Source organism: Neomonachus schauinslandi, chromosome 9 (assembly GCF_002201575.2).
Source record: "Neomonachus schauinslandi chromosome 9, ASM220157v2, whole genome shotgun sequence".
NCBI lineage: Eukaryota > Metazoa > Chordata > Mammalia > Carnivora > Phocidae > Neomonachus > Neomonachus schauinslandi.
In genome coordinates this window covers 2,948,176-2,963,731 of record NC_058411.1, presented here as the reverse complement: position 1 = coordinate 2,963,731, position 15,556 = coordinate 2,948,176, and the positions used below count along the sequence as shown (strand labels likewise).

Here is a 15,556-nt window from a genome sequence, read left to right as displayed (position 1 = left end):
AGACGGTCTTTGAGACGCTAGTCCGTGGTCCTCCCGGTGTCGGCCTCGCTGAAATAAACTCCTTTCTTGTGTCCCCCCCACTCGTCTCTCTGCCTGTGGATTTTGTCAGCGGTGAGTGGCCGAGCCTGGTGTGTTTGGGACCCTGGAGCCAGGTGCTCGTGCACCCCTGTGTGCTGGCTACACCACCATTCACTTCTGTACCGTGTGTGGTGCGCTACGTGGTGGAGCCGAGTGGTGACGAGACACGGTAGGGCCACGAAGCCCACAATATTTACCATGTGGAGCCCTCCGAAGGGGGTCAGGTGGACCCAGACATCACATGCGGCAGAAAGAACAAAGGTCTAGGACAGCATCCTGGGGAGCATCGAGATTTAGGGGGCAAGTGGAGGAGGCCGAGGAGGGAAAGGCAAGTGTCTGGGGGAGAGCGTCTCCCACAGCGTGGACACCTGCCGGGCACCGAGAAAGTCCCAAGGACACCCCCAGGATTTGGTGACTGCGAGCACAGGTGGCCGGGGGCTCTGGATCTCACCAAAGCATCAAAGGTGGTCTGCAGCTCCTCACACAACGTCTCTAGCTCCTTGCTGTATTCCGGAAGCGTCTTGTCCGCATCTTCCCCGGAAGCCGGGCTGCTCTGTAACTCGGCCGCATCTTCACTCCTGGACAAAATGGAGAAGAGTGCGAACCACGTACACTCCGAAAGGCGCCTCGTCTCGTGAGGGCAGACCCTAGAAAGCGCCATCTCCAGGCAACAGTGTCAGGCATTTGGCCCAGGTGTTATTTCACGGGGCTGTAACGTATGCTTACTTATTATTCACCAGCACGATGAACAGTCCACCAGCTCTGCACTGGGGGGAGTCGGCTGAAGGCAGCCCCGTAGCGTCCTTAGCCTAGGGCTCTGTGCTGGGCGCACAAAGATGAACGAGACATGACCATTTCCCCAGAGTTCACCGTCTGGGAATGGTTCGAAGCCTGTGGGGCATGAAATTAATCTAGCGTGGTCACAACACTTCAGGGAAAAATTAAACATAAAAACAGAAGAGACAGTATCAGAGAGCTCCTTCTGCAGGCAGGCCGAGAACTGTCTCTTGCTGAGCGGGCCCTGGGAGGAAGAGGCGGCAGAGGGCCAGCAGCGGGACACGTGTGCCGGGAACGGGCCTGAGCCAGGGGACAGCAGTGGAGACGCTCGACTCTGGCTTGTGGACAATGACAGAGGAACACAGAATTATGACTTTGAGAAATAAGAAACTATACATGCAGGAAAGTGCAGAGAATAATGAAGCAAACCTTCCAATCAGAATTGGCAACCGGTAACAGGTTTTCTGAGGACTCCTTTGTCTCTTTTAAAGAAATTGCTAAGGGGGGTGGGGGTGCACCTGGGTGGCTCAGTCGATAAGCATCTGCCTTCCACTCAGGTCATGATCCCAGGATCCTGGGATCGAGTCCCACATTGGGACTCCCACCCAACACGCATCGGGCTCCCTGCTCACCGGGGAGTCTGCTTTTCTCTCCCCTTCTGCCCCTCTCCCAGCTGTGCGCGCACGCGCATGCGCTCTTTCTCACGTCAATCAATCAAGCAATCATCTTAAAAAAAGAAATTGCTAAGGGGGAGCGCCTGGGTGGCTCAGTTGGTTGAGCGTCTGCCTTCGGCTCAGGTCATAATCCTGGGGTCCTGGGATTGAGTCCCACGTCAGGCTCCCTGCTCAGTGGGGAGTCTGCTTCTCCCTCTGCCTCTGCCCCCTCCCCAGCTTGTGCTCTTTCTCTCCCTCTCAAATAAATAAATAAATAAATAAAGCATCTTAAAAAAAAAAAATTGCTAAGGAAAAATACCCTCCTCTGTCTCTTCTACTCTCCATCCTCCACCGGACTTCCAACACCTGGTCAGCACAGGTGGGGAGGGGGTTTCTGCACACCAGGCAATTCTCACAGCCTGTGGCCCTTCCCACAGTTAACTCTACTTGTTGGAGAGACCACCTGTCGGAGGTAGGCACACTACCTACTGGAGACAGACCGATCCCACAGGTCAACGCTCGGCCCCACAAGACCGGCCCCGCTCAACTCCAGACACTAACCGCAAGCCCAGGGTGTCAGCTGTGCTTCTGACCGACGGGCTGTGCATAAGACGTTCCCACGAGCCACCCCCCTAGACTTGAAGGATTTGCTGGAGCAGCTCACAGAACTCCGGAAAATGGTTTACTTACTAGCTTGTCGGTTTATTACAAAGGATATTAAAGGATATGAGAGAACAGCCAAATGAAGAGGTACATAGAGCAAGGTCCGGAAGGGTCTTGAGCACAGGGGCTTGGGTCCCTGTGGAGTTTGGGGGCCACCCTTCCAGCATGGAGAGGTGTTACTGTTCACCAAACCAGAATCTCCCCAAACCCCAACCTTTTGGGTTTCTGTGGAGGCTTCATTATGTAGGCACGATTGATTAAATCATTGGCCACTGGTGTATCATTCAACCTCCAGCCCCTCTCCCCCTGCCTGAGAGGTGGGGTGAGGGGGTAGAGCTGAAAGTTCACGCTCTCTAATGCCCTGCTTGGTTCCCATGGGGCTTTCCAGAAGTCACCTCCTTAGCATGAACTCAGGGGTGGCTGGAAGGGACATGTTATGAATAACAGGACACTCCTTTCACCTGGACCATTCTGGGGGACAAAAGACCAAATATTAGAACAGAGGATGCTCCTATTGCTCTTATCCATTGGGAAGTCAGAGGGGTTTAGGAGCTGTAGGCCAGGAACAGGGAGGGAGACCAAAGAGATAGTTCTTACTATCAATCACAACATCACAGAAACAAAGCCCAACGTTGTGAAATCAAAGGCCTGCTGATCTCCCACCCAACACGCATCCATCCTAAAGGTGCGAGCTTCACGGCTGGGCCCGTGTCCTTCCAATCCATTTTCATAATTTCATATACAGACATAACAATGAACGACAGGTAGCATAATTTTGTATTTAAAATGGACATACATATACAGTTTCTACTTACATACATCATTTTACCACTTGCTCTTCTTAATATAACGTAATTCACGCATGTTGATAAAGACTACCATTCCCACCCTAAACGACTCCCAGGAGACTCGTGCCCCATCACTAAGGGTGCGGGCTCAGAGCTCGAGGAGCTCTATACACATACTTACCATAACCTGGTTTTCAGGTTGGCAATATTATTTGCAGTAGCAAAACCTGTGTCGTTGAGGGCTTCCCATTTCAAGATTAAATTATGCCAATCAGCTGCATTGTCCTTAATTTTTCTTGCGCTGACAGATAAGACAGGTTTTCTGGGCGTTGTGCTTCCAAGAGGGTTTGCTGACAGGGAGTAAAAGAAACACAATGGATCACAAATTTGTGAAAATAAATAAAAGGAACCTCATTTAAAATGGAGTTGGGAAGCCGTGAAAGGGCAGCTCTCACACACACACATGACTTGCTGTGGCCTGCACAACCAGCAGGAAGGAGGAAGATAAGCATTATTACAAGGGAGGACATTTTTCACATAGGAATTTCATTTACTGCTTTTAAGAAAAAGATCCCTCCCTGTTCCAGCAACAATGCATCAACCACCACTTACAGCCGATGAGCAATCACTAACCTCAAACTCTTGTTCTTCTCCACAGAACATGTGTTCAACACCTCCCCACTTCCCCCTAAAACCTAATTAAACCTGACCTTCCCTTTGTCTCTTCCGACTTGCCTATGATTCGTCATAGCGAATTGTCCGGAATTGCAATTCCTTTGCGATTCCTGAATAAACTCATTTTTTACTTAGAGATGTTCTTTGCTCTGTTTATTTTATTTTTTTTAAAGATTTTGCTTATTTATTTGAGAGAGAGCGAACAAGCAAGAGAGCACAAGCAGGGGGAGTGGCAGAGGGAGAGGAAGAAGCAGGCTTCCTGCCAAGCAAGGAGCCTGATCCAGGGCTCAATCCCAGGACCCTGAAATCATGACCTGAGCCAAAGGCAGATGTTTAACCAACTGAGCCACCCAGGTGTCCCCTTAAGTTTCTTAAGACTTGTTTTGTGGCCTTGTTTTGTGATCTATCATGGAATATGTTTCATATGTCCTTGAAAAGAAGGTGTAACTGCTGTTTCTGGATGGAGTTTTCTGTATGTCTGTTAGGTCCAATTAATCCATAGTATTGTTCAAGGCCATCTGTTTCTTTCTTTCCTTTTTTTTTTTTTAAGGTTTTATTTATTTATTTGACAGAGAGAGAGAGAGAGAGCACAAGCAGGGGGAGCAGCACAGGCAGAGGGAGAAGCAGGCTCCCTGCTGAGTAAGGAGCCCGATGCGAGACTCGATCCCAGGACCCTGGGATCATGACCTGAGCCGAAGGCAGACGCTTAACCGACTGAGCCACCTGGGTGCCCCTCTTTGCTCTGTTTAAAGTTTACATTACTTGGAGGCCAGAGTGGGATCCAAAGGAGAGGACCCCAGGGGATGAAGACCCTCAGGCCTGAGCAAGGCATCTGTGTGGAGCCTTCGTGCTCACCCCTTTGGAGGGTCTCTCAGATTTCGAGCCCTCCCTTTGGTGGAGCACCCGACTTTATTCAGGATCTGTTTAAAGTACTCGCTTATTTTCTGAACCTCAGATTTTGAGTAATGGGATTTTGACTCTCTACACTCTCTCAGGAGGGTCCTCCTTCTGGGACCCCATCTGGTTTTATGTTTAAAAGCTATGGTCCTAGGGCACCTGGGTGGCTCAGTCGGTTAAGTGTCTGCCTTTGGCTCAGGTCATGATCCCAGGGTCTTGGGATCAAGTCTCGCATAGGGCTCCCTGCTCTCTGCTTCTCCTTCTGCCCCTCCCCCTTCTCGTGCTCTCCCTCTCTCTCTCCCTCTCTCAAATAAATAGATAAAATCTTTAAAAGAAATAAAAGATATTTTTAAAAAGCTATGGTCCCTCTCACGTGCATTATTATTTACTTACTTATTTGTATTCAAGTATATTAACATACTGTGTTATATTAGTTTCAGGTGTACAATATAGTGATTCAACACTTCCATACATGACCCAGTGCTCATCACAAGTGCGCTCCTTAATCCCCATCACCTGTTCCCCCATCTCCCCACCACGTCCCCCCTGTAACCATCAACGTGTTCTCTGTAGTTAAGAGTTTTTTTGTTCCTTTTTTCTTTGTTTTGTTTCTTAAATTCCACATATGCATGAAATCATATGGTATTTATTTTTCTCTGACTGACTTATGAAGAACTTATACAACCTAACACCAAAAAAACAATAATCCAATTAAGAAAGGACAGAGGACCTGAATAGACATTTTTCCAAAGAAGACATACAAATGGCCAATAGACACATGAAGAGATGCTCAACATAACTGATCATCAGGGAAATGCAAATCAAAACTGATGTGGGAAACAAAGGCAAAAGAAAAATTATTAAATTTCCTTACTACTTATAGCCCACTGACAAGTCCTTAAAACAGGCAGAGAGACCTTCCTCCAGGAACTCAGCCGCCTCAATGCTAATACCTCGCTAAGGGCAAAAGGCAACCTTAGCCTGACCCCTCCTCCCCCCAGGATCCTGTAAGTCTACTTTAAATAAAAATTCCTGTAGAAATTTTCTTTATCTCTAAACCCAAGATACATGTTGGCAATCACCCCCCCAAGCATATGGCCCATGGTTATACATCTGAAGGGCCTCATGACTAAGGTTTTGTTTTTTGTGTTTTTTTTTAAGATTTTATTTATTTATTTGACAGAGAGACACAGCGAGAGAGAGAACACAAGCAGGGGGAGTGGGAGAGAGAGAAGCAGGCTTCCTGCTGAGCAGGGAGCCCGATGTGGGGCTGGATCCCAGGACCCTGGGATCATGACCTGAGCCGAAGGCAGACGCTTAACGACTGAGCCACCCAGGCGCCCCCTCCTTTTTTTTTTACCCCCTCCCAACTTGAAAGTATATAACGGGCCACTCCTCATGACCCCAGTGCCTCTCTTTCTGCCCACGGGTCCTGTCCCCAGGCTTTAATAAAACCACCTTTTTGCACCAAAGATGTCTCAAGAATTCTTTCTTGGCCATTGGCTTCGAACCCTAATGACTTTCCTACATCAAAAACCACAATGAGATATCACCTCACATCTATCAGAATGGCTAGTATGGAAAATACAAGAGGGGCTCAGTCAGGTAAGCGTCTGCCTTTGGCTCAGGTCATGATCCTGGGGTCCTGGGATTGGCATCGGGCTCCCTGCTCAGCGGGGAGCCTGCTTCTCCCTCTCCCTCTGCCCCTCCCCCTGCTTGTGCTTGCTCTCTTTCTCTCTCTCAAATAAACAAATAAAAATTAAAAAAAGAGAAAAGAAATAACAGGTGTTGACAAGCATGTGGAGAAAACGAACCCTCGTGAACTGTTGGTGGGAATGCATTTTGACTAAATGGACCAACTTAACCAAAGATGAGTTAAAATTTCAATGCCCATTATGGGGAACTCTTGACCCCCCCCCCAAAAAAAACTTTTCTCAGAAACTAATTAGAAAGCTCTGACTCTAAAATTAAACAGACTCCATGGAATGCCCAATTTAATGGGTACCTGGAGGCTTCTAAACAGATTCAGGACTCTCAAGTAGCCTCTTTATAAAACACTGATTTCAAATTAACAGAGCAGCAAACAAAGGAAGACACAAATCTTCTGAGGCCTCTTGCTCCCCTCCTGTCCTCTTGGTCTCTTACGCAAAGGGTGCCCAACAGCCATCTTACGCAAAGCACACAGCCACCATACCCTTGCCCTCCCGCACGACCCCCACCTCCTTTATACCCTGAACTTCCTCATTCACTCCTCTCTGGCCGTCCTTCCCTTCCTCTCCCAAACCCATTAAAACCTGCCACATTAAAGTCAGACCCTCCGAGGATCCAAATGCCAAACCCCTAATTTGTCATGTGCCCTGGACTAAGGGTGAATTAGGACCTATAGTCAAAGACTCTCCCAAAGTGAGATTTGGGACTCTCAGATTTGCTGAGGATCCTTAGATCCTCATAGATTTGCTGAGTAATTTAAGATGGTGATTCAAACTTATCTACTGGGTTTCTCAGATTCACATTCGCTATTACATATGCTTGCTGCCCAGGGCCAGTCTGAGCACTGGATGAACTCTGCCGCTCGGATAATCCTGGTGAGAGAGGACGTCAAGGGCCTCCATTCTGACCTGTCATTACTTCCTACATGACTAAATTCTTCTTTTCAGCTTATCTCTTAACACAAGAAAGAGCCAACTGGCAAAGCCTCCCATGAGGGGAACTGAAACCACCCCCCCAAGCAACAAGGACTGCCCCGAGCCAGCAAGACCCCTCAGGACTGAGCCCAGGACAATGAGACTGGACCTTCGCTGCCCCTGCACGTACCCACCCACCTTCACCCTACATTCTCCTTACATAAACCTGGAAGGATCTTCAGCACTTGGGAGACGGTCTTTGAGACGCTAGTCCGTGGTCCTCCCGGTGTCGGCCTCACTGAAATAAACTCCTTTCTTGTGTCCCCACCACTCACCTCTCTGCCTGTGGATTTTCTCTGTGACGAGTGACCAAGCCCGGTGTGTTTGGGAGCCTGGAACCAGGTGCTTGCGCACCCTTGTGCACTGGCTACATGGAGGGATCTCTAGAACCACAGATGGGGTACTATCCCGTCTTGCTATATGATCAAGCTCCTGCAGGCACTAAATGACTTTACCAGACAATTCCTAGGGCTTTCCCACAACCTGCTGAACATACTATGAATCAGGCTTGTACCCAGAAACCCAAAAACCCATGCATGATTATTATAGTTGGCTCCAAGTTACTGTGGGGATTTTTTTGTTTTTGTTTTTATTTTTTGAGAGAGAGAGAATCTTAAGCATGCTCCACCTTAGCATGAACCCAATGCAGGGCTTGATCTCATGACCCTGAGATCATGACCAGAGTCAAAATCAAGAGTTGGATGCTTAACCAACTGAGCCACCCAGGTGCCTCTCCAAATTGTTTTTAAAGAAAATTCTGGTCTTCCTTTAAACACTGAATCTACTTGGATAGCCTTGAACTCTGTGTTTATTACTGGGCGGATCTTTCAGCTCATTATTGGGTGGATCTTCTAGTTAAAAGGACCAGATGAGATGAGGGACACCTGGGTGGCTCAGTTGATTAAGCGTCGGCCTTCTGCTCAGGTCATGATCTCAGGGTCCTGGGATGGAGCCCTGCACCGGGCTCCCTGCTCAGCAAGGGGTCTGCTTCTCCCTCTTTCTCTACCCCTCCTCCCGCTGGTGCGCTCTCTCTCTCTCTCTCGTGCTTACTCACCCTCTCTCTCTCAAATAAATAAATAAATAGAATCTTAAAAAAAAAAAAAGGAAAGCTTAATAAATCCCCCTGCCCTTGGCCATCCCAATGATCAACTTCCCTTTTATATATGAAAAGGAAGGGAATTCCCTGGGGTTACTCACCCCAAACACGGGGATCACCATCGACCCTATAGGGCACTACAGCCAACAACAGGCCGTGTGGCACCAGGCACCTTGCCTCAGAGCCATTCTTGCCACCACACTTCTGGCTAAGGGCAGCGAGGAGATAGTCCTGAGACCCCTGTAGCCATCCCCGTGCCCCACGCAGTAGAAGCCCTCCTGAACACCCACCACCCTCCAGCCAGTCGTCTCTCTCCTACGAAATCCTCTTTCTAACCACCCCTCCCAGAACTCCTTGTCGCGGCAGTCACCTCCCTGCTCATGCCTGACTCTGACGGATCACCTCCTGACTCCCTCCCATGATGACTTACATCCTTTGGATGGTGCTGACTTCTCATGGTTCCCTGATGGTTTTTATGTGAGAGGTAGAAATGGCGAATGTTGTGCTGGATACGCACTTGCAACTCCCTCTGAAGTAACTGAGTGATACCTTTACCTTTGGCTACTTCACCCCAACAAGCTGAGCCGTACGCCCTCACGTGGCGGGCACGTCCGCCAAGCGCACGCTGCCGACATTTACGCTGACAGCCGATATGCCTTAGGAGTGGCTCACAATTCTGTAATGTTATGGCAACAATGTGGTTTCCGAATTTTAGCAGGGAGAAAATTTTAAATGGGTCTTATGTCCAAAATTTATTAGGTACTATACTCCTATCAGCTGCTCTGGCTATTATTATTATTATTTTTTATTAGAGAGAGAGAGCATGAAGGGGCCCGCGTTGGGCTCCATGTTGGGTGTGGAGCCTGCTTGAGATTCTCTCCTCCCTCCCCGCGGCTTGTATGCACACGCGCACGCATTCTCTCTCTCTAAAAGAAGAAGAAGAAGAAGAAGAAGAAGAAGAAGAAGAAGAAGAAAGAGAGGGCGAAGTAAGAGTCTCTGGCAGGACTGGACTCCTGCAGGGTTCGACCTCATGACCTGGAGAGCATGACCTGAGCCGAAACCAAGAGTTGGATGCCCAACTGACTGAGCCACCCACACGACCCTCACCCTCTCTTGGAAAGACAGTGCCCCAATTGCAATTCCCAATCCCCCACAAAAGGAGGAAAGCTTTCTGACTATTGGACCTGTCACCAGAAGCTCTGATCTGTTCACAATGTCAGAGACCCCCTGGTCTTACCTTTAACCAATTTCTTTGTAGTCCCAAATGCCACTGTAGATGACACCTGCAAGCCTATAGATGTTACCTATCCAGTTAGGCTATTATGGCCGGCATTCCCATACTTGTTTCAGCCTTTCCCTAGTTGTAACCATACTAGCTTAGTTAAATCCCTCCATCTTTGCCATTGTACAATCCCACATTCTTTTCCTTATGTAAGTGTGATCTGTCTCCCTGCACCCGAGGCAAATACAAACAAGTTTATGCCTCTTTGCAAAGTTTCTAGAAAAGACCCTTTAATGAAGGAATGGCCTCTCACAGGATGTCATCCCAACTCCTCCAATCCCTGGCTTGAAAAGCCCAATCAGGAAATTCCAGCTAATAAATCTATCAATAACCAGACCTTAGCTGGAGTCCCCCGTGCACCACCTGGTTTCATTTTTGTTTACAGGGGACAGCATTTCCCATGGGCATAGGAATGCTTAGACAGTTGGCAGCTTGGAAGTCAATGTTTATTGTTTACTGTTAACTTTCATCACAAACCAGAGGCCTCCCCCAGCCTGCCCCATTAGGCCTCCACGGCTCTCTTAACCAGGAACTTCAGGGGGCATACATGACTCCTGGTTTACCTCTGTAGGGAGGCTTTTCCCCTCGGGTCGGAGTAAGTGCCAGTGAACACATGATCAGAAATCTCTCCCTAACATTAGGAGAGGTAGGTGACTCCACAGCCAAAGCAAGACAGCTCAACAACGACCACGTGACTTGTTGGCTAAAGGAGTTTTGGACAGGGGCGCCTGGGTGCCGCAGTCAGTTAAGTGTCTGCCTTCTGCTCAGCTCATGATCTCAGGGTCCTGGGATCGAGCCCCGCGTCCTGTCAGGCTCCCTGCTCAGCGGGGATCCTGCTTCTCTCTCTGCCCCTCTCTCCTGCTCTGCTCTCTCTCTCTCTCTCAAATAAATAAATAAAGGAGTTTTGGACAATCTACTTGCTGGACAAGGAGGCATTTGTGTGGTAGCAAATACCACCTGTTGCACCTGGATAAATACCTCTGGAGAAACAGAAACCCACTTACACAAGATCAGGGAACAAGAGCACTAACGACAATGAATTTCACCTAATGACCCCTAGTCTTTTGATCTATTTAGCTGGTGACCTTCAGGTTTGAGCTCCTGGTTTAGAACTGTCATACTGGATTTGTCATATTATTTTTAATTCTGCCTTTTTTAAAAAAAAAGATTTTATTTATTTATTTGAGAGAGAGAGAGGAGAGAGCACAAGCAGGGAGAGCAGCAGAGGGACGGGGAGCAGCAGAGGGAGAGGACGAAGCAGGCTCCCCGCTGAGCAGGGAGCCCGATGCGGGGCTCGATCCCAGGACCCTGGGATCATGACCTGAGCCGAAGGCAGACGCTTAACGACTGAGCCACCCAGGCGCCCCAAGATAGAGATTTTAGATGCTAAGTGCTGAAGTCTCCCTCCTACCCTTTCTTGTCATTCACACGTGGCCTCAGTGGTTTCCAGTCATTACACACTTTCCCTGTGACACGGGACAGGACAACCAGGAAAGTGGACAAAGCCACTAAATGCAGAAAACCTGACTCTTGATAAAGTGATGTTTTTGAGCAAAGACCTTGATCACAAGGGGGAAATGTGAAAATAAAAGAAACCTCATTTAAGAATGGAGTCGGGAAGCCCTGGAGAGGGGGTTGCTCACACGCACACCACTTGTAGCCTGCACAACCAGCAGCAGTAAAGAAGGTAAGAATGATCTCAACAAGGGAGGACATACTTCACATAGGAATTTTATCTCCTGCTTTTAAGAAAAGGAAGGAAGAGCCCCAGCAATAATGCACTAACCACCTCCTATAGCCAATGGAGAAACCACTGTGCAAAAACCACTACAACCTTGAACTCCTGTTCTTCTCCAATACACTTTTGTTTACAACTCTCCCCAGTTTCCTCCTAAAACCTAAGGAAAGCTGACCTTCCCTTTGTCTCTTCCAACTTGCCAGAATTCACCATAGCTTGCCTGTCCCAAATTTGCTCTGTTTAAAGTTAACAAATTTATGGTCTTAGTTGGAGAGCAAATATATATATGTATATATATATAATTATACATATATATATGTATATTTCTTCTATCAGAAACAGCCAGATGGAAGAGATGCATAGAGCAAGGTATGTGGAAAGGGGTATGGAGTCTCCATGTTCTCTGAGCACACCACTCTCCTCAAATCTCCATGTGTTCACCAAACTGGAGCTCCCCAAATCCCATCCTTCTGGGCTTTTATGGAGACTTCATTACACAGGCTTGGTTGATTAAATCACTGGGCACTGCCCATTGATTCAACCTCCAGCCCCTCTTCCCTGGGGGAATGGGGGTGGTAGGTGGGACTGAAAGTTCCAACCCTTTAATCACATGATTGGTGTGTGTGCACGTGGGAATCAGCCCCCATCCAAAGGTTACCTAGGGGCTTCCCAAAAGTTACTTCATCAACCTAACAAAAGACACCTTGCTCACTCTCACACTTCGAAAATACCAAGGGTTTTACCTCTCTGCCAAGAACAGGACAAAGACCTAACATTTACTTCTTATTATAAACCACAGTCACAGCCTGTTATGTAAGTCCTGTTTACCACTTCTCCAGCTTCTCCCAGCTTGCTCTCTGTGCCTTAGGGCTAGCTCTGTACAAGTTCTGACTTTGATCTAGAATATTTCTCCTGTCCATGTATGTCCCCGCTCACTTGGCTAACTCCTAGTATCCTTTAAGGCTCTGCTTATTTAAATATCCCTTCATTCTTGGGGCGCCTGGGTGGCTCAGTCGGTTAAGCGACTGCCTTCGGCTCAGGTCATGATCCTGGAGTCCCTGGATCGAGTCCCGCATCGGGCTCCCTGCTCGGCAGGGAGTCTGCTTCTCCCTCTGACCCTCCCCCCTCTCATGTACTCTCTCTCTCTCATTCTTGCTCTCTCAAATAAATAAATAAATCTTTAAAAAAATAAAAAATAAAAATAAATAAATAAATATCCCTTCATTCTTTACTTATACAACTCACCAACAATATGCCAGGCATGGGGGATCAAGTGACTGAATGAGACATACCAGGACCATTTTCATGGAATTTACTTTCCAAAGAGGAAGTGGATAATAGACAACCAGATGACCATGATCAATTAGATCGTGGTAAGTGCCATGTGGAAAAGAAAACGGGGTCTTGTGTTAGAGTGAACCCCAGAAGAGATGTCATTTAGGCCAGAACCTGAATGATGAGAGGTCAGTAGTATGGGGCCTAATGTGAGAATGAGCTTGGTGAGTCTGAAAAACTAAGCAAGACCAGTATGTCTATGATGAGGGACAGAAGCCCGGAAGACTGACCTTTAGCCTACATAGTTCCAACAAGGATCAAGTATGTGCTGGTTGCTACATTCTTAAAGGGTCTCATGACTGCCTGTAAATCTCACCGATAGTTAATACTGAACTGAACGATAAGCACCAGAGGAATCTTGCGAAAGTAGTTTTATGAGTAGAAGTTCAGAGAAACATTTACGATATGATACTCCCTGCACGTCTCCTCCCTCTTGACCAGTAAGCATATAACCACCAGCTTCCGACAGCAAAAATGCAGCCCTTTCTGTCCACGGGTCCTGTCCCCATGCTACTCAAACGAGCTGACCCACATAAAGCACCTGGGACACTACTTGGCACACAGTGAGCACTCGCTGAACGACAGCTTTTATTACAAGCAAAAAGCTCTGTGCGGGTAATCCTGAGGGAAATTCAGGGAAAGGTTTTGGGAAGGGCTGGGCATGCAAGGCTTGGCACCCAATGTACTCCGCTAATTGTCATTGTTTACAATGACAATTACAATTTGGGGGTCCGGATCTGCTGACACTCCTCTCCCCACAAGTAGTTCTACGCGTGAAAAAAACCGAGGCTCGGCCAAACTGACGGGATCCCGGGCCGACCGCCGAGCAGGCGCGAGGCCCGCGGGCTGGGCTGGGCCAAGGCAGGGACCCCCATTCCCGCCGGGACGTCCCGGGCCTCCGGCCCAACCCGCAGGCCGAGCCGGGACTCTCCCGGCCTCCCTGCCCCGGGGACCTGAGCCGCCGCACGCACCTGCCATGCGTCCGCCGATATCCCGGGAAGGAGCCCGAGGCCCCGCCCACGCCCGCCGGAAGCGCGCTGGCGTCTCTTCCGCGCCGCCCGGCTGGCCGGCCGCCACTTGTGGCTGCGCCAATCTAGCCCCCGGCCGTCGCTCAGCGGTGTCGGCCCGGTTGCCCGGGGAACGGGCTCCCGGCAGCCCCCGCGGCCCGGAGTCCGTCCCCGCCTCCTCCGGCCGGGCCGGGCCGACGAGTCCGGAGGGGCCGCCGCGGGAGGTGAGTCCGGCGACGCCGCCGTCGGCCCCGCTGCCCCCGCCGTCCGGCCCGCGCCCCTTTCCCGGCCTCCCTGCCGCCGCTCACATCTCCCCCGGGCCGCCCTTCCCTGACCTCGGCGCCTCAGGGTCGCGCCGCCCGTCTCGCCCCCGTCCCCAGCCCCCGCGTCGCCCGCGCCGGCTGGCCGAGCCCGAATGCCAGAGCCCTGAGGCGCCTGGCAGAAGCCCGCGGGCGGCCGGGGCGGCGGTGGTCGCCCACGCGTCCTCGGCCCCGCTGGCCCGCGACGCCATCCCCCGGCCCTCGCTCCTCCCACTGCGCGCGCTCCCTCCCCTCCGCCGCACCCTCGGCCCTCGGCCCCCGGCCCCCGCGGCTCCAAGCGCCGGCGTCTCATGATTGACTTTGCGTTCCGTCCCCCGACCCTGCCAGTCCGGTCCCTTCCTCCGCGCACCCGCTGCTGGCACAGACCTTGGCACGTACCCAGTAGGTGCTCAGGAGGTGTTCGTTAAATGGATAAGTGAAGGACTCCTCCCTCAGTGCTGCGTTAGGGCCTGGGACGCAGAATAGGTACCAGCGGAGTACCCTGGAGTCAGACCCGGATTCGGGTCACAGCGCTTGCCCCTTCCTAGCTGTGTGCTCGCGGCGAGTGGTACCACCTCGCTGCGCTGCGGTTTCATCATCGGTACGAGGAGATGATAATGGTTTCTGCCTCTGTGTTGGTGCGAGGATCAAATGGGTCAGTGCTGTGAAGTGCTGAGCACGGCGACTGGCACCTGATGGGTTTCAGTGAGGAGTAGCCCCTATTGCAGTCACCCACATGCCCTACTTCACTTCTCTTCCCCGCTCTTTGTTCTTCCTCACTTTCTCGCTGAGACTCAGGAATCTTACTCTGTTCTGTTCCTTCCTTTCCATCTGTTGGCAGAATGTGGGGTCCCAGCCTGGGCGCACACTTGCTTTATCTGCTGGAGTGAGGAGTTGCACTTGGGGTTGACTCCCTTCTTGTAAACCCAGCATGGGCAGAATCTGGGAGTAAAGCCATGTATCTTGCAGTCGCCATTGTCTCCTGGTCTTCTGAGCTTCAAGGCTTTTTGTACTCTCTCACACTAGCAAAGTGCACCTTGATAAGCCTCTGACCTTAGGGTTTTTTGATACATCCCATGTTCGTTCATTCACCAGGTATTATTTGGAGTCTCTTGTATGTCAGCCACATACCGGGTTCTAGGGATGCTGTGGTCCCAGTCCCTGCCCTCAGGGAGCTTTCTAATCGGAGAACCAGCCTGTGCAGGTATAGGGGATGTTCTACCTGAGTTTTCAGGACTGGCATTGAGACTGTGGTGGGGAAGATGGGATAAGGATAGTCCTTCTGAAGGGGTGACTAGCAAGTAGCTTTCTTAGGTTTAAGTTATTTTGTAGACACATTGTCTTTTTCAATAGAAGATTGACTTCTACCGGATTTGTTTTCCGGTTTTCTCCTAGAAAGGTAACACTTAGAAGTTTGAGGAAGGCTATTATATATGTGTATATATATATATATATGTGTGTGTGTGTGGCTTCTGTATAGTTTGGACAAAATGGCTACTGGAACTTGGGAAAAAAAGGAAGGAAACAGCATCAGGAAGAGCAGTTGATTGAACTTGGAAAGATCAGGTAACAGTTATACATATA

General features: G+C 49.8%; 2 protein-coding genes across 2 annotated transcripts in view; one reads left to right on the top strand and one right to left on the bottom strand.

The window, feature by feature from the left end:
* LOC110571681 (cyclin dependent kinase 2 interacting protein) overlaps positions 1–14,184 on the bottom strand; it is a 21,183-nt gene extending 6,999 nt beyond the window's left edge. The window contains exons 1-4 of the mRNA XM_021679854.2: positions 14,009–14,184; positions 13,638–13,927; positions 3,141–3,309; positions 530–656 (exon numbers count right to left, since the gene is read on the bottom strand). Coding sequence (XP_021535529.2) covers positions 530–656; positions 3,141–3,309; positions 13,638–13,927; positions 14,009–14,184 — 762 coding nt within the window. The remainder of the gene's footprint in view (positions 1–529; positions 657–3,140; positions 3,310–13,637; positions 13,928–14,008) is intronic.
* The window catches only part of TECPR2 (tectonin beta-propeller repeat containing 2), a 107,345-nt gene continuing 105,639 nt past the window's right edge, over positions 13,851–15,556 (top strand). Inside the window, exon 1 of the mRNA XM_021679855.1 lies at positions 13,851–13,897. The gene's annotated coding sequence lies outside the window, so the exon portion shown is untranslated. The remainder of the gene's footprint in view (positions 13,898–15,556) is intronic.